Here is a 22,234-nt window from a genome sequence, read left to right on the forward strand (position 1 = left end):
TACCTGTACTTGCTGTTTTTTTCTTTACACATCATAACACAAACTGAGTCTGTGATTATCTTCACCAGTCAATATATTACAATGAAATTACAGCAATGTAAAAGTCAGTAGTTGAGATAAAACCAGCTACTGTAATCATATGTGAGGTATATATGGTCTACACCAGAGGTCTTCAACAGGGGGTCCGCGACCCCTAGGGGGTCCCCGGAGGTACTGCAGGGGGGTTGCGAAATTTTTTGATGATTAGACAATTTCTTCATATTTTTTTTTCAACCAATTTCTTTTCCACAAATTGAAATGTCTTTAAATACACATTAACATGAATCCAACATATTGTAGCGAACGGATAAATGGAGGCAGAAGTTATCTTTCACTCAGCAATGCACACATTCAGCGACACACAATAATAAAAACATGAATATATGAACCTGTGTATTATTTGAATAGCTTAGTATTGAATGCAAAATAACAGGGTAGCTATGTTTATACATGGCACTAGGCCCATTTAATATAAAACACAATTTTATACAATATATATAGTAGGGGGTCCTTGCTCCATCTCTCCATCAGTTTGGGGGTCCTTGGCCTGAAAAACGTTGAAGACCCCTGCTCTATCTTATGGTATAAAGTCCAACTACTGTCTTTATTGTGTGTGCATATGTGTGTGTATGTGTCTGTTTGTGTGTGGATAAAGGACTTGAACAGAAGGAACTAACTGACTCTTCCCTTCCATGATGATCAGAGACAAAGTGGGTGATAAGTTGCTGAACACACTGATCTGTTACTTCAACTCTGTTTATGTTTTTCTTTTATGTTTATGTATGACTAGCAGCACGAGCAGCTTGATTTTGTTTTAGTATTACTATATACAACTGATAATACAGTTATCATCTATTTCATTATCACTGTGCCTCTTTTGTGTTAGATTGTAAATTGCTAAGTTTTCTCCCTGGATATTGTCTTTTACCATTCAGCTCCTCAAGGTGTATATGCTTCACTTTTTACACCTGTTCCGTGAAATAAAATACAAATTTATACCTCAATAAAACACAAAGTATTAATCACACCACATACATACATGGTACATTTAGTTTGCCCTCCCATGTTTTGAGGGAAGAAAACTTCTAACAAATGTTCTCATACTGTTCTCTGTAATAATAGAGTAGGTTAGATATATTTGCTGTGGTAGATCCCCTTGTCTTACATTTACTTACAGAGACGTCATAGGAGCTGTAATGTAAATAATAATAATAATCATCTTCATTTCTATAGCAGTTTTCAAATAACAGGTTTACAAAGTTAACATGTTAATGGAAGAAACAATTTATAGAATATATCAATAAAGCAAACAAAAGTTTGTTAAAAATGCATTTTTAAAAGAGGACAGTAAGGTTGCTTGTCTGACTGAGAGGGAGGTTCTTCCACAGTGAATGCCCTCCCTCCCTCTGTATAGAGTTGCCCTGGGTACTGAGAATAACAGCTGGTTAGCAGAAAGAAAATTGAGAGCATGGGTAAAAGGGGTGAGAAGGTCTGCTAAGTGAAGGAGTGCAAGGCCATTCAGTGATTTAAAAACAAGTAAAAAAAATCATCATATGTCCGACTTCTTGTGAGAAACTTACCTGCTATGTTGTGCAAGTTGGAGACGGTTGATTGACTTCTGGAAGAGCCAGGCAAATAGAGAGTTGGAGTAATAGCTGGACACAAAGGCATGAATGAGAATTTGTGCACAATAGAATTAAAGGAGTGATCTGATCTTGTCCAATCACATGTGTACTCACAAAGCACTGTTAGATCCCCCTTGCTTGGTTTGGGTAGATTTGCAGTTAATGGAAAAGCACAGAGAAATTGATGCCACAATAAAATCAATTTATTACACAAAGTTATGTCCATCTTACCATGTTTCTTATGTTCGCACTCAAAAGCCTTCACCATCTTGATGTATTTATATCGAAAAACTTGAAATTAACCTACAACAAAAGATAAGCTAGATAAGACAGGTAAGATTAGAAAACAAGTTTAGAAAAAGGTAGGATTAATGTCTTGGCATGCAGCTAAAACACAAAATAAAAGATATACTATAAAAAACTATATCTTCTATCTAGTGTATCTAACTTTGTGTCCTGTTTAAATCAAATCACAGAAGAATATTGAAGATTCTTCAACCCATGCACTTTACGTACGTAGAGGACAACATCCACCATGGAGAGGTTCTAGAACATAGGATGCATGGCGACAGTTACAGAAAGAAGAATCAACCCCAGCACCCAGTTGCAAAGATAAAGGTCAACAGAAAGTGAAATTACCAAGTAAGGACATGAACTTTGAGGTTGCATCCGCTAAGTGCACAGAAAACAGTAAAAACAGTAGTAAGACATTCTTCACAGTAGTAAGACATTGATCAGTGGAATTTTTCATTACACTATAAGTCCGACCCATGGACCCACCCCATTAAGGTGTGGTCACTGTTGACCACACCTTAATGGTCAACAGTATATAACTCAGGTACATTTGAACAGGTGGGTCTGACACTCACACTTGTCTCTGGAGGAGGTATGAAGCTTACAGATGATCATTTTTTTCCTTTCACTGTATCTCATTGTTTGTATGGTATTATTGTCTGGAGCATTTGTCTGATACAGCTGTGTCTGTTCTGTGTGCTTCTGTCTCACTCAGAAAGGAGTTCATGAGCTTCAGTGTCGGCTGCAAACTACATTGACAGTAAGTACATGATTTTATTCTGGAAGATGTATTTTGAGCTGCATGCTTCCCAGTAAAATTATTACAAACTGTTTTCTTTACAAATGAATTATTTTGTGTGATTGTGATTACTGTGATTAATGTATTTGGACACTAGCCAAGACTTAGATGTCAAAGATAGATGTCATGTCATATGTCAGGGGATCATGGCGTTGAATTATGTGCAGCATATGTTTAGACAGAGTCGAGATGTTAACAATTATATGCTTTGGATAAAAGCCCCTTACAGGACAGGTCTCAACAAGTAGTGGTTAACCGTACAAATATCAGCAGCGCTGTGCTCATTTCAATAACTGTCTATCCAAGTGTATCAGATCATGTCAGCCAAAATCAGAAATCAGTCACAGGAGACACATCACAGCACAATGATTTAATTTTATATTGGTTCTTTAACCACATGAAATATGTTTACTTTGATCAGTTAAAGATAGGGTTGGTAATCTTGGCAAGAGCAGGCTACACTTTGAAAATATGCAACCGATACATTCCCCTTCAATCGGTCCTTTCATCAAAGCTCCGCCATAAAACATATGAACCTGCACTGACTGACTACTACTAGAATCCAACGATTCTTTGACTCACACGCAAATTTCTGACAATAAACTCTGCTTCAGCTACATCAAATACATTTACTTTGAATGGTTAACTGCATACAATGATTTTGCTTGATACTTGATAAGCACATTAAACACTAATACTGTGTATTTTACGATCATATGATAACTATATCAAATATCTTGACTTTCATAATGTAACTGTAAATACATATTTTTACTGCTATCCTACGTGTGGGATACTTGCGTATTTAATCATAGTCTGAGTACGATTTTTAAAGTAGTTATATTTTACTAAATAAAGGATTTTACTGAATAAAAGATGTCAGTTAAAATAACAAAACATAACAGAAGGCGTGACTCTTGGCTGGGTCCATATTTTAACTGCAGTATCAGTATCAAGTGTGAAGAATAAATACAACTCTCTTAAATTTTGATATTATACTGAGGGAGAATGGGTTTGCAGGCATTAACACACAGTTCATATTAATACACTAAACAAAACCAGCATTAATCAATTGCTGCAGGCAAAAACGTACCTACAATATTTAAAACAGCAGCAGATGAAGCCACAAATAGAAACATTGTTAGTGTCGTGTTGGTCGAGATGATTCTGACCCAGCAGGTCTCCCTTAGTCAATGTCCTCAGGAAGTTTGACTGTGTAACAGTAAACTTTTACGGTACATTTTATCCTCATGTTACTTCTATATCTGTATTTGTTTTCTTGACCATGATACTTTTATTACCGGTCCGTTGTGGTGAATGTTTGACTGTTGGTCCTGATGCACTGTGATGTTTGGTGCAGTTTGTTAGAGCAGCCGCTAGAGGACAGCAGTGTACAGGTTTTAATCCTGCACAGATGAGGTGTTACTCGGGTGATTATTCAAAAATAAAGTAAATATTACCAACAAAATGAACAATAACACTGCACAACATGTCAAGTCTTTTGTGTGAATCTCATGGGTGGAGCTATTGTCACTTTTGCAACTATTATCAACCACTTCTGTGACTGCAGCTGCCATTAAATGTAGCTTTTTGACTCCTTTTGAAAACTCCATGGCAACAAAAACAGTTTCAGGTAACAGCAGAAAAAGCTGGATCTGGAAAACAGGCTTTAAGAAAATTACACATTGAGGCGGGGAGATGAGGAACTCCTCCAACCTAAGACACTGATTTCTTCAACATTAGTTATTTCCTCCATTGTTATGTTAAACTCTGTTATTTGCTCATCATTGGGCTTGGGAAGTGTTACCCCCAAAAAAACCCCAACTCTTTATTATGTATGCCCCTAATATTCCATGTACACTACCGTTCAAAAGTTTGGGGTCACCCAGACAATTTCGTGTTTTTCCATGAAAACTCACACTTTTATTTATCAAATGAGTTGCAAAATGAATAGAAAATATAGTCAAGACATTGACAAGGTTAGAAATAATGATTTTTATTTGAAATATTAATTTTGTTCTTCAAACTTTGCTTTCGTCAAAGAATGCTCCATTTGCAGCAATTACAGCATTGCAGACCTTTGGCATTCTAGCTGTTAATTTGTTGAGGTAATCTGTAGAAATTTCACCCCACGCTTCCTGAAGCACCTCCCACAAGTTGGATTGGCTTGATGGGCACTTCTTGCGTACCATACGGTCAAGCTGCTCCCACAACAGCTCAATGGGGTTGAGATCTGGTGACTGCGCTGGCCACTCCATTACAGACAGCATACCAGCTGCCTGCTTCTTCCCTAAATAGTTCTTGCATAATTTGGAGGTGTGCTTTGGGTCATTGTCCTGTTGTAGGAGGAAATTGGCTCCAATCAAGCGCTGTCCACAGGGTATGGCATGGCGTTGCAAAATGGAGTGATAGCCTTCCTTATTTAAAATCCCTTTTACCTTGTACAAATCTCCCACTTTACCAGCACCAAAGCAGCCCCAGACCATCACATTACCTCCACCATGCTTGACAGATGGCGTCAGGCACTCTTCCAGCATCTTTTCACCTGTTCTGCGTCTCACAAATGTTCTTCTGTGTGATCCAAACACCTCAAACTTTGATTCGTCTGTCCATAACACTTTTTTCCAATCTTCCTCTGTCCAATGTGTGTGTTCTTTTGCCCATATCAATCTTTTATTGGCCAGTCTCAGATATGGCTTTTTCTTTGCCACTCTGCCTAGAAGGCCAGCATCCCGGAGTCGCCTCTTCACTGTAGACGTTGACACTGGCGTTTTCCGGGTACCATTTAAAGAAGCTGCCAGTTGAGGACCTGTGAGGCGTCTATTTCTCAAACTAGAGACTCTAATATACTTGTCTTCTTGCTGAGTTGTGCACCGGGGCCTCCCACTTCTCTTTCTACTCTGGTTAGAGCCCGTTTGTGCTGTTCTCTGAAGGAGTAGTACACACCGTTGTAGGAAATTTTCAGTTTCTTCGCAATTTCTGCGCATGGAATAGCCTTCATTTCTAAGAACAAGAATAGACTGGCGAGTTTCACATGAAAGTTCTCTTTTCTGGCCATTTTGAGAGTATAATCGAACCCACAAATGTGATGCTCCAGATACTCAACTAGCTCAAAGGAAGGCCAGTTCTTATAGCTTCTCTCACCAGCAAAACAGTTTTCAGCTGTGCTAACATAATTGCACAAGGGTTTTCAAGGGTTTTCTAATCATCCATTAGTCTTCTAAGGCGATTAGCAAACACAATGTACCATTAGAACACTGGAGTGATAGTTGCTGGAAATGGGCCTCTATACACCTATGTAGATATTTCATTAAAAACCAGACGTTTCCACCTAGAATAGTCATTTACCACATTAACAATGTATAGAGTGTATTTCTGATTAATTTAATGTTATCTTCATTGAAAAAAACAGTGCTTTTCTTTGAAAAATAAGGAAATTTCTAAGTGACCCCAAACTTTTGAACGGTAGTGTACATATTTTAATTACAGCGTTAGTCTCAATGATAGCACAATAATAGCTGAGGGCGGTTGTTGTCCTAAATCTGTATTCACTTTTAAGTCCATGACGACTTTGATATTTTTGAGTCCATAAAATCAATGCAAGCAAATATTTTGTCAGCCATATAACTTCCATATTGATGTCTTTTCATTAATAAATGTAGCCTACTAACCATGCTGGTCATGTCAGTAGGATTCTCAGGATATCCTGACATAAAAGGTAAAAAAAATGTTAAAAAACCTAAGTACTACAAGTGATATCCACAACAGCAGCTGACATGAATTCAAAGTGAGAGGAGTGGAAAAGAGGCTTTTAGTGAACATTGAGTCACTGCTACCATCTACTGGTGCAATCGGTAGGGACGGTGAAGAGGACAATCTGAGCTTGACACTCAGTTTATAAAGCTTTTCTGATCATAGTAGTGCAGATGTTTCTTTGTTGTATGAACGCTAACCAGTCCTCAGGGGTGGCACTGGATCTAGCCCTGGACATGGCTTTGTCTCTGTTGGCAGACTGTATCTGTTTTAAATAAGACATTTGAAGGGGGCGTGTCCGTTAGCAATAACACTCAAAGGCTGGGAAAAGTTTTCCAATCTCTTGGCTGGATTAGAAATGGAGAATATTCTTGAAAATTAATGATAAAGGGAAGTCGCTCTTTGTAAGAGTGCTCGATGCTGCACGTTTCACCATTATTAACGCAGTACCTGTTTTAATCCTGTTTGGAATGGGCTGTGTACTTGGTCTGTTCCTCGTCATTAGTGAGTCCTCCTCAAACATGATCCTGTTACTTTTTAATGTTTGTGTGCTGGATGGCTTGTGCATAGCTTTTTATAAGCAGTCTATGGGACAGAGTGAAGTTAAAAAACTGTGTGTTCATCCTACCTGGTTTATCTGCAAGGAAGATTTGATAGTCAATGTTTTTCAAAAAATGAAACTGAATGGTCTGAAATGGTTTGTGAATGATGAAAAAAAATTATCAAATAATCTGGTAGCAATTTAGACCCACAATTTAACCCATTTGCCAACTGCTGTTGAATTTGATCTGAGGACGTAAAAGAGGACATGTTCAACTCGGTCCTCAGACTCAGGCCCATTGCCCCGTCCCCACTGACTGCTACAGTGCACTGGTCACCTGTTTATTACCTTTGTATTGAAATTGAACATACTGTGTCTGCATAAATTCGACACTGCCCTTCCCTAGGACAATAACAACACACATACCAAGTGTGAAGTTGATAAGATGAATGGTTTGTGAGATATACATTCCACATTCAGACAGACAGGCAGACGTTTGTAGAATTAGAAGGTAGATAATAATGTCATTAAGTTCAATTTTATACAAATAGTTGTTGGTAGTCATTAAATTGTATGTGTTTGTGTATTTCTTTTATCTTTCAGGACTTATCTGGTCACACTTCATTGCTTAGATACTGAGAAATTAATAAAAAATGGGGAACGTACCATCAGAGAGTAACATGGGCAACAGCCTGAGATGCTGTGTATGTGATAAAGTCTTGCCTCCGTGCCATTCTTTTGACAATTTGTACCAAGATACTCTCCATGGCCAATATGTTCATGTCTTCAATGGAGGCGAATACTACAGACCAGTCGGTCACAATAATCTATACCAATGCCAACATTGTTTTTATAAGCCAATCAGAGATGAGGAACACAGGAAGAGAGAGGAGGAGAGGAGGAGAGAAGAAGAGAGAAAGAGAGAGCAGCAGAGACAAAAAGAGATTTTTTTTGGTTTTTAAAACCTTTATTTTCAATATGTATACAAAACATTCATACATGGCTCTTCCTTTGGCTGTGTGCAGTTCTACCTGTTTCCAGTCAGTTTTATTTAAAAAAGGTCCTGTGAGCCCGTCCAGATTCGGAGTAAAACCCAACTCTGGGAAAGGGTCGCTGTCGTCGGGGGTTTCTATTCCAGTCCTGTACTCCTGTAGCATCTTTACCTCCTTGTGAGTCTCTTAATCCATATGTTTAAAATGTTTCCTGCCTGTTGCATGGACCTCTGTCCGATGAGGGAAGCCACAGCCGGGATGTCGGTCAGTCCAGGACCTGCTGCATTGACTATCTTCCTCAGGGTTACAGCTCCGGTGGTGCACAGCATACTGGTGAGGCCTGGTGTTGAGCTGCTCTGGACATCCAGCCTGGCTCCATTGATTAGCGGCTCTTCCAATAGCCAGTGCAGTGAGTTTGCAGGTTCCAGCCTTTTCCATTTAAAAAGGTTCCATGTCTTAAAAAGTGACTGATAAAAAGGAGATAATCCATACAGGGTTAGAAGCTTAAAATCCATTAAGAACAGTGCCCTGTCTAAAACCAGACCAGTTGTCCCCCTCGGGATGCTGTTTGTCACTTGTCTCCAAACAACATCCTGTGGACCTGCAAGATACTTTTGGATAAACTGTAATCTAAAAGTGGCTACCCTGCTTTGAATGTGCACCAGCCCTTGCCCCCCCTCCTCCTTTGGTAAAAACAATACACACTGGGGCACCCAGTGTAATCTGTCCCAAAAGAAATCTGTTAAAATGGCTTGTAGTTTTTGTGTGAGTCCTTTCGGTGGTTCCATGCACGCGAGTCGATGCCACAGAGCAGAAGCTACCAGGTTGTTAATTATCAGTGTTCTGCCTCTGTACGATAACTGTGGCTTCAGCCATTTCCACTTGTTAAGTCTCCCTTGTATTTTCTCAGCCACCCCCTCCCAGTTCTTCTGAACTATGGACTCATTGCCGACATATACCCCCAGGTACTTGAGACCATCTCCTCTCCACTTCAACCACCCGGCAGACTGGGTAGCCCCCCCTCCCAACTTCCAACTGCCAGCGCTTCACTTTTCCCCCAGTTTAACCTGGCAGCTGACATGGTTTTAAAATCACTGACAATTTTTCTGAGTTCTTGGATATCCTTCTGTTTTTTACAAAGACGATGATGTCGTCTGCATATGCTGATAAAATGTGGCTCTTTTTAAAATCATTTAAAATCAAACCCTCAATGTTAGCTCTTATCTTATTTAGCATTAGTTCAATCGAAAGTGCGTATACCATCCCTGAGAGCGAGCAGCCCTGTCTCACCCCCCTGTGCACTTTAAAAGGTGCACTCAGGCCTCCATTTATCTTCAGTACACTCTCAATGTCCTGATACAAAACCTTGATCATAGCTATGAGACATGGGCTGAGGCCAAACCTCTCCAGTCTTCCAGAGGTAAAGGTGCTCAACCCGGTCAAAAGCCTTTTCCTGGTCTGGAGAAATGAGACCAGTTTTTATGCCTAATGAACTAGAGAAGTCCACAATATCCCGAATTAAGGACACATTGTCCAGGATAGACCTACCAGGCACACAGTAGGTCTGGTCTTGGTGAATCACTTCCTCCATCACCTCTCTCAGACGGTTTGCCAGCGCTTTAGAAAGGATCTTGTAATCCGTGCATGAGAGTGAAACAGGATGCCAGTTTTTGATCTCCTGAAGATCTCCTTTTTTTGGCAGGAGAGTTATTACCGCCCTCCTGCAGCTTATCGGCAGCACCAAGTCTCTAAAACTCTCGTTAAAAACAGTTAAAAGATCTTCCCCCATCTCGTTCCAGAACTCTTTAAAAAACTCTACCGGAATCCCGTCGATGCCCGGGGCCTTTCCCCCCTCCATGCTCTGCAGGGCCGTGTAGAGTTCTTGCATCGACAGGGGGCCATCCAACCCAGTGTTCACGTCTTGAGGGACTTTGGGCAGCTCTCCACAGAAGGATTCATACATGGCATTGTTCTCGGTGTATTCACTTTTGTACAGATCATTATAAAAACTCACGGCTCTCTTCCGGATCTCCTTGCTGTCACTGAGTTCTTCCCCTTCAGGAGATCGTAGAGTGTGGATGATTCTGCTTTGTCCGTTCTTCTTCTCCATTCCAAAGAAGAATTTCGATGGTGCATCCATGAGCGCTGCCATCTGGAACCGTGACCTGACCAGCGCTATTCTTTGTTTTCTGGAGAAACACTTTTATCTTCCCCGCACTGTAGCTTCTTGTGCTCTTCTGGCTTCCTGACCTGAAGTCGGAGGATTCACTGTCAGCAGAGTCGGTCTCCATGTTGGACTCGGACTCTGCTGCTCCTCTCCCTCCTTTCTTCACTGTTCCTTTTTTTGCCTTTGAGCTTCCACTGTTGCTTCTGGTCTTTTTTTTCAGATGAGGAACTTTAAGCACCTCCTCATCTCTCTCCATGTCAATATCACTTACTTGGCCCTGTTGGACCCCGCCTGTCTCCTCCTGTTCCCCCTCACCTACCTGATCTACCTGTTGGACTCCCCCTGCCCCCTCCTGTCCTTCCTCACTCACCTGATCTACCTGTTGGACCCCCCCTGTCCCCTCCTGTCCTTCCTCACTCACCTGACCTTCCTTTGGGACCTCCCCTGTCCCCTCCTCACTCACCTGACTTTCCTTTGGGATCTCCCCTGTGACCTCCTGTCCCTCCTCACTCACCTGACTCTCTTGTTGGACTCCACTTGTCCCCTCCTGTCCCTCCTGACCTTCCTGCTGGACGCCCCCTGTCCCCTCCTGTTGTTCCTGAGTGTCAGCTGTTTTATTTCTCTGTGGACATACTTTAGCTTGGTGTCCTTCCTTCCCACAGCTGAAGCACTTTGTGTTATTTGATGTCACAAAAATCACGTAGTCAAACTCCTCCACTCTGAGTTTAAACACCAGGTTCAGGTCCTCAGTCCTGTTGTTCATAATCATAAATAAATGCCTTCTGTGGGACACCACGTGTTTTAACAAAGGGGACCTGCATCCTGAGGACACTTTCTTTAGTTGAGACACTATCTTTCCGTGTCTGGATAGTTCTCTTATCAGAGTCTCGTCTCTAATGAACGGGGGGCCGTTGGACAGAGTCACTTTAACCGCCGGTGTGGCGAGAGGCAGAACCGATACGAACGTATCGCTCACTTCGATCCCGGTCGCCACCACCGTGTTCGCCTTCTCTACGCTGTCTAGAAAAATGACAACCGCGTTGTTCATCCTCGCAGCGGACTTCACGCTGCTGTGCCCCACTACACTCCTCCACCGAGCACGGGAACGCCGGAGCGATCTTAATGCCGTGCTTCCGGGTTAACTTGGTGAGGTCCATGGCGTTTAGCACACCGGCCCGCGGCCGACTGCAAACACTCACACACACACGCACCACCTAACACCTCCTCCCTTGTACACCGCAACACCACAACACCACAAACCCTATAACCGACAATACGCTATATCTATAAACAGAATTATCAACAAATAAACCAAAATCGCACAAACCGCTCATTAACCGCAACCAGCTCTCAGCTCCACACACTCCACCACACTCCAGAGACAAAAAGAGAGAAAGAGAGAGGAGCAGAGAAAAGAAGAGGAAAGAAAGGAGCAGAGACAAGAAGAGCAGAGAAAGAGAGAGGAGCAGAGACAAGAAGAGGAGAGAAAGAGAGAGCAGCAGAGACAAGAAGAGAGAAAGAGAGAGGAGCAGAGAAAAGAAGAGGAGAGAAAGAGAGAGCATCAGAAAAAAGAAGAGGAGAGAAAGAGAGAGCATCAGAGACAAGAAGAGGAGAGAAAGAGAGAGGAGCAGAGAAAAGAAGAGAGAAAGAGAGAGCAGCAGAGACAAGAAGAGAGAAAGAGAGAGGAGCAGAGAAAAGAAGAGGAGAGAAAGAGAGAGCAGCAGAGACAAGAAGAGAGAAAGAGAGAGGAGCAGAGAAAAGAAGAGGAGAGAAAGAGAGAGAGGAGAGAAAAGAAGAGGAGAGAAAGAGAGAGGCTCAAGAGGCTGAAAAGAGGAGACAAGAAGAACTGAATCAAAGGCTTGAGGAATCACAAAGGCAAGCGGAAGAGCATGAAGAGAGCACCATAAAAGAGGAACTTGTGTCCAAGCGACACGTTCTAATAAGCCATCTGGATGAGTTTGATGCAAAGTACAAATCTGATTATGATGATCTTCTGGAAACTCTTTCATCAAAATGCAGCATCCCGGTGTCAGACCTCAGTCTGGTTCAGCTGAGTGCTGACCAGCTGGGCAGCATCCTGTCAGCCCTGGACAAACTCCTGTTTGATGAATGGATCAGTGCTCCTCCATCTCTGAGCACTCTGCAGCATGCCCAGGTGTTAATCACAGAGCTGTGTGCCCTGTCCCTGGAGATATCTGAGGGAGTTTCCCTGAAGGGCATCTCCAATCATGTGCAGTCCCTGGTGAGCCACATCAGCCAATCAGCATGCAATGTCTCTGAGAGTTTCCTGCTGACTCAAGCCCTGTACCTGAACCTGATGCACTTCTTCACTGACCCTGGCAGCTGTGATGCAGCTTTCATAGCTAAACAATGGGCTGAGCAGGACCTCACAGCTGAAGATCTCTTTCTTATAGAATTCTTGGGCACACTCACAACATCACTACAGAGTGCAGTTGGAAGAGCATCCACGTTCATTTTGAAGATGGAGATCCAGTGCTTGGAGCTTCTCCTATCCACACTCACACATCTAAATGGCAAGGAGAGACATGTAGGATTCAATGAAATACTCCTCAGAATTGTGCAAACAAACAAATGGACACCAACTGAGGCAGTGACTCTGCTCAAAGTGCTGTCAGAGAAATATAAAGAGGATGCTCCCATCACTGAAGTGCTCACATTAGTACAAGTGTATGACCTATCACCAGAGTGGACAGATGACTCCGGACACTCCCTCACCCAAGCTCTGGACGTCCTTGGCCCTGAGAGATTCCTACTTGACTTCTGTAAGACTCTCAGAAAACAAGATGAGAGCAGTCTAGATTCAGCTCTAGCAGAATTAAAAGCACTCAATAACTTAGATGATTCTGTTGTCACCATGATGAAAAACATTACCAATGGTGTCCTCAAATATTCAGAAAATGCCCCAAAAGGTGAACCTTTTATGAGAGATTCCTTTAAAAGTGGAAACCTGACTGCAAATGAAATCCAAAACTCACTCTCTCAGCTGTGCAAAGCAGTGTCTGACACCAAAGGCTGGTGGCCAACAGTGCTGCAGATGCTGAGGTGGTGTGTGCTGGTGCTGACTGAGAAGACCGCAACACTAGGATTGGTTGGTGTGGAGTTGGGCCCATGTGTCACAGCCATGTTTGCAGCCACAAAAGTCCTCATGGGAAAGAAAGTGGACATTGTGTTGAGCTCTAACATTCACTCACTCAATCAAACTAAAGAGTGGTCTGACTTCTACAAGCACCTGGGGATTTCACTCAACACAAACTTGAGGAAAGATAACACATCATTGATGGTTGTCTATGAAGCCGACATTGTGTATGGTACAATGGATGACTTTGTGTCTGATTACCTTCAATGTGGCTTGAAGGGAATGGAAGCGGGGAGCCCTCTCCTTAGTCGAGGATTTCTCATTGAAGAGAGATGCCTCAGTGCTTCCTATAATCTGGAACTCTCAGTGCTCAAGGAAAATGATGCTTTGGTGTTTGCTTCAGAGACTCTGCAAAGCCTTATGGGTATTTTTTACAGTGAGGAGATGGAACTGAGAGACAGATTTATCAAGGCTCTTTTTCAGGTCCTCCATTCTCACCTTAACAAACGCACAGATGAAGACAGTAAAGTCATAGCCATTTCACAAAAATGCACTGGAAAAGATTTGCCTTCCAATAAGGTCTACATCCTGTCCATTCTTGAGAAACTCCTCCAAGAGTTTAGTGGAGAAACGGAATGTGAGAAACAAGGGGCATCCCTGGTTGGCAACTTGTGTTTGGAGATTCTTTTTTCCCATGCAGGGCAATTCCAGATGGTGTCAAATCTTACAGCACAAAAAAGATGGTCACCAGAGGAAGTTTTAGCCCTCCTTGTAACATTAACTGACCACCATCACGATAAAGACTGTATTTCTATCATGAAGATTTTACATCTGATAGAAACATATCAAGTGTCTTCTAGGTGGACAGATGAGAAGAATCAGTCTCTCCTTGAGCTCTTGAGCATGCTTGATACTAAGAAAGTGATGCAGCATTTGGAAAGAGGCTTTGAAGATGAGGAAATAAAAAGCCTTGAGTGTCTTTTTGATGAAATACGGCAGATGAAAAACATTGACGAAAAAACCCTGGAGAAATCTTATTCTATAGTAAAGGGGGTTCAAAACATGATTAAATCTGGTGAAATCAAAAAACACACTAATTTAAAGCAAGCTAAGAAGCTGAGTCATAGCACAAACACAGAAGACTTGCAGGAGATCCTGGCAGTCTTATGCAATACTGTACATGTGTGCAATGCTGAAGAAGTCCAGCTCATCTGTGTTATGTCAAAGAGATGCAGAAGAATGGACAAACTTCTACAAGTACTTTGACATCACGGCTGACACAAACACAAACAAGACTAAAGATGAAGATAGAAAAAAATGCTACCAGAAGGACGTGGTCTATGGAACAATTGAAACCTTTGCTGCAGATCACCTTCGCCAGATATTTGAGATGAAGGATGTGAGAACAGATCGCAGCTATCAGTGTATCATCATCGATGAAGTGGACTCACTGCTGTTGGATCAGGGAGTGCAGCTGACATATCTCTCCAGCCCCATGGTCTCCATGCAGCACCTGAATGTTATCCTGGCCATGATCTGGGGCCATGCCAGCCAGTATGGCTTCTTGTCCACAGGACACATCACATTCGTACAGGGTCCCCCTTCTTCATTCTACAAGAGCATATTTGACTCAATTGACATGGATGGAATAAATGACCCCATGGACGTTTTACATATTGCTGAAGAGTCAGGGATTGTGCATAAGGGATTTACAGAGGAAATCTACAATAGCGAAAAAGATGAACTTCTCAGGAAACTGAAAACTGTGAGTTAGGATGTTGTGATAGATTTTTTCCAAAAGATTGAGCAGTATGTCCCCTATGGTTTCACTGTGTACACGTTAGATGATAATGGATTGCTCTCTCTTAGAAAGGCCACACCGTACAACAACCCCGACATTCCAGAACTTACATTTTTGTTTTGGATGATGGCTTGTGTTCTGCTCTCTATGATTCAGAGGAAGTTCTCGCCAATCCCATCACAGTGTCATCCCTGGTCAAATCATTCCCTACAGCCGAAGTGACAGACAGTTTGAGCAAAATAGATAAGAAACTAAGGAACTCCAGGCATTTGGCCGAACTGCAGCAAGGGTAAACCTGGATCTGCACAGATAATCATGACCACTGATCATCTACAGGAGTCCCTCAAGACAGTGTCTTCTCTGGAGGAGGGAAAGGAAACAAGGAATAGACTTGTGGACAAATGACAAATGACATGATCGCTGATGTAACTGAGATGAAACTGCGGGAGGACCTTTTCGCAGAGTACTGCAAGACCCTCCACGGAATTTACAGGAACACCGATGGAGATGAGCAAAGAGTTGTTGTTGCCGTCATGAATGAGTTCTGGGGGATTTGGTTGCAAACTAAATCAGAGGAAATTGACAACTTAAAAAGAAATGAATTGGAAAGTAGCTTGAAAGCTGATTTGTCCCTTGCACAAAGTCAGTCTCAAAGTCAGACTTCACCATGCTCCAGCATTTACCACTACATCAAGTTTGGGAATCTCGCACTGGGCGGAAAAAAATGGGATGTCAGCACAAAGCTATTTGAAAAACCAATGGGACAAGATGAAAGTTGGGCTGCCATAGCGTTTTACAATCATGCATACTGCTCTATAAAACAGCAGAAGGGAGATTACCTGACTACGGCCAGCAATGAAAGAAAGCACAGGAGTCTCTGAAGTACCTCAGTGAGGAATGCTTGGTCTGCCTGCAGTTTGTAAAAATATCCTCTGCTGAATTAAAAAGCCTTGAACAACCAACCAGCCTTGAAAAAGTGTTAACAACCAAGTGCATCTTGTTCAGCTACTTTGATAAAAACATTAGTGAGGCTATCGAGAAGCTAAAGGAAATAAAAGACAAAGGAAGGGATGCAACAACCAAGAAATTACGCATGTTCTCCCTGGTGTCAAGCACAGATGAAGATCTCCAAATAGAGGCCTACAATCTGTACAGTAAAGGTCTGGAATATGTGTTTTCCGTGGAAGAGCAGCCTCGGTTCCCATGGGAAGCTCTGCTGGTGTTCTGTCTCGGAATTCTGCAGATTGTTGGAGGGGCACTGCTCACTGCCTTTACGTTTGGAACATTAGCTCAAGTCGGCATGGGGCTGATCAGTGAAGGAATATCAGACTGCATCACTGGCATTGAGTCCATGATTACAGGAGAATTCAGTTGGCAATCATGGGCTATAGAAAAAGCAATATCTATTGGTATTTCTCTCATTGGGTTTGGGGTTGGAAAGCTGATTACAAAGGGCTTCAAAGCTGCTAAAATGTTGGTCAAGGGACTAGGAAAAAAATACCAAAGTTTTTCTCCAAACAGGTTAAAGAAGGCCTTAGCGTTGTTACAAAGACAAACATGAAGAATGCAGTGAAACAAACAGCAAAGAAAATGGCAAAAGAAATCATTAGCTATGCATTTGGGAAGGCAGAAGATGCTGTATTGCAAGAAATACTGAAAGGCATTAAGAATGAGATGACAAAGGATATTGCAAATGATGTAAAAACCAACATGGAAAAGGATCCTTTGGCTGGATTGGTAGACTCCATTTTGCTCTCTCACCTTGAGGATAAAAAACAAATGTCTGATCTCCTGCAGGATAAGAACAGAAAGAGCAAACTTCTGGGTATTTTCAAGCAGATAAGCAAAACAGCCTTACAGCCATTCTACGCTGACCTCGAAAGGCAGAACAAGCTGAACTCATCCATCGCCGAGAAAGTGAAACGAAATGATCTGTCTGCTTCAGAAATGAAGATCCTGAAAGACTTCAAGCAGGATTTAGCCAACGAAACCAGTGCTTTATTAGCAGATGCTTTGGTAGAAGTGTTCCACCAAAAGTTCTCCAGTCACTTTGTTTCCAAGGCCGTAGGCCAAGTGAATAATGTCATAGGTGGTTATGTAAGAACTGGCTTGAAGAGTGAAAAAACAGAGGACAAACTCAGGGCTGGACAAAACAACAGATACATCTCATACATGTCAGTAGACATGAATTCAAAACGTAAACAGGACAGAGAGTCTGGTAAACGCTCAGAGTCTCATGCTGAAAAGATCAAGGACTCCTCGACAGCCACTACTATTCTTGATATCAGAGTCCTATCAGAAACCACTGGCACTAAGGTTGTCATCCTAACACAGGACAGCCATGGCAAGCTTACCAAAATGCAGGAGCTGAGCCCGAGCACCAAATCTGCCAGTCAAACAGTGACACTGATTTACACACCAAAGAGTTCACAACACCCAGACGGCCATTATGATGTGTCCATCAATAATAAGACGGTGAAAGTAACCAGCAAAGAAAAGAGCAGCCTGTTTCATGCTTTGGCACAAGGCATGAAACCAAAGGCCACCAAAGAAGAGATTGCCTTGGAAGCAGGCCGTCTCCGATCTTTGGAGGCCGACACTCTAGTGAAACACTCGGATCGATGGGAGCCTTTCATCAAGTACAAAGAGAGGACGGATGAAATCAGAGGAGGGGACTGGTATATGGCAAAGGAAGCTGGACTAAAAAAGACAGTAAAAGAAAACAAAAAGGTGATCAAGGATGGAAAAGTGAAAAAGTACAACGACTGGGTAAAACATGTAAACAGCAAGCCAAGCACTGGACAGTTCATCAAAGCAGCTCACCAACCACCAGTGAGTAGTATATCGCAAGCTGGAGAATTGAATCAGAATAGCAAATTACTATTGGCTCGCACAATCAGCCAGGATAATGTTGTGAGTGCCCTAAAACTGACCATTCTAGGTGCAATACCCAGATTCAAGTTCAATAGTGCCAAGAACTACAGAGACTTTCAGAACAACCGAGTGAGTAAAACCAGGCTTGCCATTTTCGAAAAAAACTTTGAGCAACATTCTAAAGATTTGGTCAACAAATGGTTCAACCATCTTCAAGACAAGGCTGTCATGACAAAGGCTGATCTTGACACCCTAACTGCATGGATCGACAACAAGGGCTTCGAGAATCAAACTGACCCACACAGGAAGCAAGTCTCCAAACTCCTCTAATGCAAAGGTAATATGACATTTAATCTAGAGTGTTTGATAAGGGAGTCTGGTTGGATGGTAAATGTAAAAGAGGCACGTGTTCACAGAGCAGCTTTGCATCCCATGCTGTAGCCATACCTGTGGCAAGAGACGCAAATTGGTGATCAAAGTTATGATCAGATCATAAATTTTAACTTTTAAATGTAACCTCTCTCGACTAACCAGGCATCTGCAGGAGTGTCAGCTGAACATGTGCTCACTTCATTTCCTTCAAACAGCATCAGCAACACATGCTTGGCACCCTATCTGCATGGCACCAAATCATAAAGGATAGTTGCTATGTGGATCAAAGGAGCAGTGTGTAGTCAGATTGATAATGTAGTTTAATTCAAGGATGACAAAAGGTCATGTTTTTAGAATACTTATTCCATGTTGGGCCATGGTTTTGTGTGAAACCACACTTCGGCCTACATGTGCCATCAAAGCCGGAAGCAGCATGTCCCTCCAGGACTCCGTCTCCCAGGGGCCATTAAAAACCAGAGCAAGGAACTCAATGTCCCAGAGGGCATCAACTTCACACAGAGGGGTGGAAACCCCCCCCAGGGACACAGGTTTCAACTCCCATTGGTCACTCTGGACCCCATGACCTGTGAGGTCACCGGGCCAATATAAGCTAAGTTCTCCAGCTTCTCGATCTCTCTCTTTCTAAACTCCCTCAACGGGGAGAAGGGTGTCTTTTTCTACACTCCCTCCAAGGAGAGAAGGCGGTCGAGCCTCTTCATCCTCTTCCTACGATCCTTCCACAGGAGGGAAGGCTGTGGAGCCTCTTCTCCAGCTCACATCTTCTCTTCCCATCCAACTCTTCGAGAGGAGCACAAAGGTGCAGCTTCCAGCTCATCTCACCAAGGAAACCTCCTCGCCCTCCAAGCTCTACCAACGTCCTAGCAGCGACTCGATGTCCTGCTTGCAAACTTCAGCCAGCAACTGAACTCAACTCAACAGGAACCAGCAAGACGACACAAAACTGCGAACTGCACAGCAACTTCCGTTTTCCCCTTTCCATGGACTGGTAACATATCTGGGCTTAATAATTATACTAGGCTAAGCAAGACTGTTTATTCGATTCTGTGTGAGGTTTATAAGTTTGATTTGTGGTGTTGTGATATTTTGGGTACAAGTTATTGAGAAAGTAATGTTAGTCTGTTATGCTCTTCACAGTCTTTCGTTGCATCCAATCTAGTAACTTCCTCTAATTTGGCACACACACAGACACACGCATAACTCTTCACCTCAATAGCTCTACAGGTCGTAAACATTCCAATAGGTGGGGGACGGGTGTTATCTCTTTGGCCAGCCACCATCTTGAAAGCACGCTGACTCACACAGACACACACACATGTATACACACATACCTATCTTTGTTTAGCAATTAGACCGTTAGTAATTTGTGTTTTTATACTTTATTATATTCATAATAAATGTTTTTCGTTCACAAATGTTTTTTCATTAATGTTGCATAAGTGAATTTCGCCAACCTCTACACTGTCAAGAACCCCATATCTTTCAACTTAGCTAACTATCTATATGGTAATTTTGGTTATAGTTATTAATTTAATTGTTAATCAGAGTTCCAAATTTGTAGTTAGAACCTTTATGAGACTTAATCAATAAATTGGCTATCTTTTCCCTTCCTTTGAAGGGTGGTGCCCCGAGGTAACTTTAATCAATTAAAGTTATTATTTAATATTAATAATAAAATATTAATATTTAATATTTTTATCTTGATAACCAAATTTATTGAATGCCGAAAGGCACACCATTTTATGGTATCACGTTTGATGCATTATGGCACAACATTAATGGCGTCCCTGGGTGGGCAGAGTATAGTTGGCAAAAATTCATAATTATGTAACATTAATTAGTAATTTTTATTTTTAATAATTTTTTCCAACATTAATGGCGTCCCTGGGTGGACCAGAGTACAGTTGGCAAAAATTCATAATTATGCAACATTAATTGTTTCTTCCTCTTCCATTTTTGGCTAACATAAATGGTGCTCTGGAGAGGAGAGTACAGTTGAAAATTCATAATTATGCAATATTAATTTGTTTTCATTTTCGCAAACGCCGAAATAAGTGGAATTTTAAATTTTCAGTCAAGCCAAAGGTTTGAATTCAGTTCCACTAGTCTACCACCGGAGTAGACATTCAACCGTATTTACAAACAAGTGCATTGTGGTGAAATTTAATTTATTCATAAATTAAATGTTTATTAATAATTAATTATTCATAACTACCATTTTAAGTCCTCATAGTGTTACGCTAAAAGATTGCTATCGTTGCTAATAACTCCAGTTGAATATTTGTTGTTGAAATTTTAAGAATTTCTTTTAACATTTGAATATCACATATTCAATGTTAACTGGTCAAGCTGTGAAATTTCCTGTAACTGTTAAGTGCTTTTGAATTAAGACATAGCATGCCACCGGCCCTATGTAACAGAGCTTGTACCTGGCTGTTACTGCCAAGCATATCAGCCCAAGTTGGATATGAGAACCTGAGAAAGAGCCACAGCATGCTTCCAGCCCTGTGAATTTATAGAACCCCTAACTGTTACTGCCCTGCATATCAGTTAGTGATTAAAAGTTTGGTGAACTGTTTAATCCACCATAGTTTGGTTAGGCTAGTGTACGATCAAATCCACACTACCAGGTGTCTGCCAGTGCAACACCAAAGCCAACCACACTGCTTTTTGATTTATAAACTTGTAAATCTAATTTTCAATTTCAGAACCAACAATGGAGAACCCCTGTGTAGAACAATTTGTTTTTTCCATAGCACAGAGCCTGACCCCTGGCTATCCTGAATTCATCAGCAAGTTGAACTTCAGTGAGTGTAATAAAGAAATAGATTCTCTACTTAACGACAGGTGTGATGCACAAACAGCATCAAAGGGTCCATTGTTGAGATGCATGATTCTAAATTTCCACAGGCAAATCAACCTTGCCTGTCAGAGCAAAGCAGCTGTGGAACAGGAGGTAAATGCCCTAAGAGCGCAAAATGCTTTTCTTTTCCAGGAGGTTCAAACTGCTAGTAAGAAAGCCCTGCACTATTTAGAGGACCTGCACTCAGCAGAGTCAGATCTCATTTCACACAAGGAGGAATTGTTAAAACTTAGATTAGAAGGCCCGGCCTCACATCAGTTTTGAACCAATGCGATTCTGGTTATTCCGATTCACACTCCTCCGATAGTGTACGGTTAACTCCTCTTCACTCCCAAGATGGGACAGAATCCCATCCGACCCTAGGTCTTCGGAAGTAAGTCACCTCCTGATCCTCCACTGACAGGAAGAGGTAACAGCTTCCTAACTTCCCATCTCCCTGACTCTGACACTGACATTGACGACACATGTAGTTTATCTTCAAGAACACATTGTGCCTCATATGCTTCTCATCCACGGATGCATGACACATTTTTCCGTGCACAACTCTCCAAAGGGGGGACTTCAACATTTCAGGATGTTTTAGCACCTCCCCCTCAACCAGAGAAACCTGGAGCAGGTGATGCACGTGCCCGGACCTCACAGTGTCCTCGCTTTGATTTGCTTGAGTTTCTAGCTAAAGATATTGAACAATTTGATCCAGACAACTGTGATAACAATATTGATAATTACTTTAGAGAACTAGATCTCAGCTTAAGTGATGTGCCAAATGCAACAGAAAGAGAGAAGGTTAGACTTGTGTTAAAAACCAGCTCTACAGCTGTTCACAAGTTTATTCAGTCACTTCCTTCCAGTGTCACAAGTAACTACACAGAGCTCCGTCAAGCACTAGTCGAGGAATTCTCTTCTACTGCTGATGAGATCACATCCATTGTTACAGCATCCCAAATTAAACATTCACGTCGCGAAAATCCCAAGGATTATTTTCGACGTTTGAGGCAT

General features: G+C 41.9%; 1 protein-coding gene and 1 long non-coding RNA gene across 2 annotated transcripts in view; both read left to right on the forward strand.

Moving 5' to 3' along the window:
- The first annotated feature begins 2,506 nt into the window (after nucleotides 1–2,506).
- Nucleotides 2,507–7,921, forward strand: LOC118115308. The gene is made up of 3 exons (XR_004697545.2): nucleotides 2,507–2,550; nucleotides 2,674–2,718; nucleotides 7,655–7,921. It is a non-coding gene; the product is annotated as an uncharacterized LOC118115308 (long non-coding RNA).
- Nucleotides 7,922–15,980: 8,059 nt separating this feature from the next.
- Nucleotides 15,981–22,234, forward strand: part of LOC118115535 — a 28,361-nt gene continuing 22,107 nt past the window's right edge. The window contains exon 1 of the mRNA XM_047341244.1: nucleotides 15,981–17,984. Within this exon, the coding sequence (XP_047197200.1) occupies nucleotides 16,666–17,984 (1,319 nt within the window). The 5' untranslated portion in view covers nucleotides 15,981–16,665. The remainder of the gene's footprint in view (nucleotides 17,985–22,234) is intronic.

The sequence above is a fragment of the Hippoglossus stenolepis genome, chromosome 9, assembly GCF_022539355.2.
Source record: "Hippoglossus stenolepis isolate QCI-W04-F060 chromosome 9, HSTE1.2, whole genome shotgun sequence".
NCBI lineage: Eukaryota > Metazoa > Chordata > Actinopteri > Pleuronectiformes > Pleuronectidae > Hippoglossus > Hippoglossus stenolepis.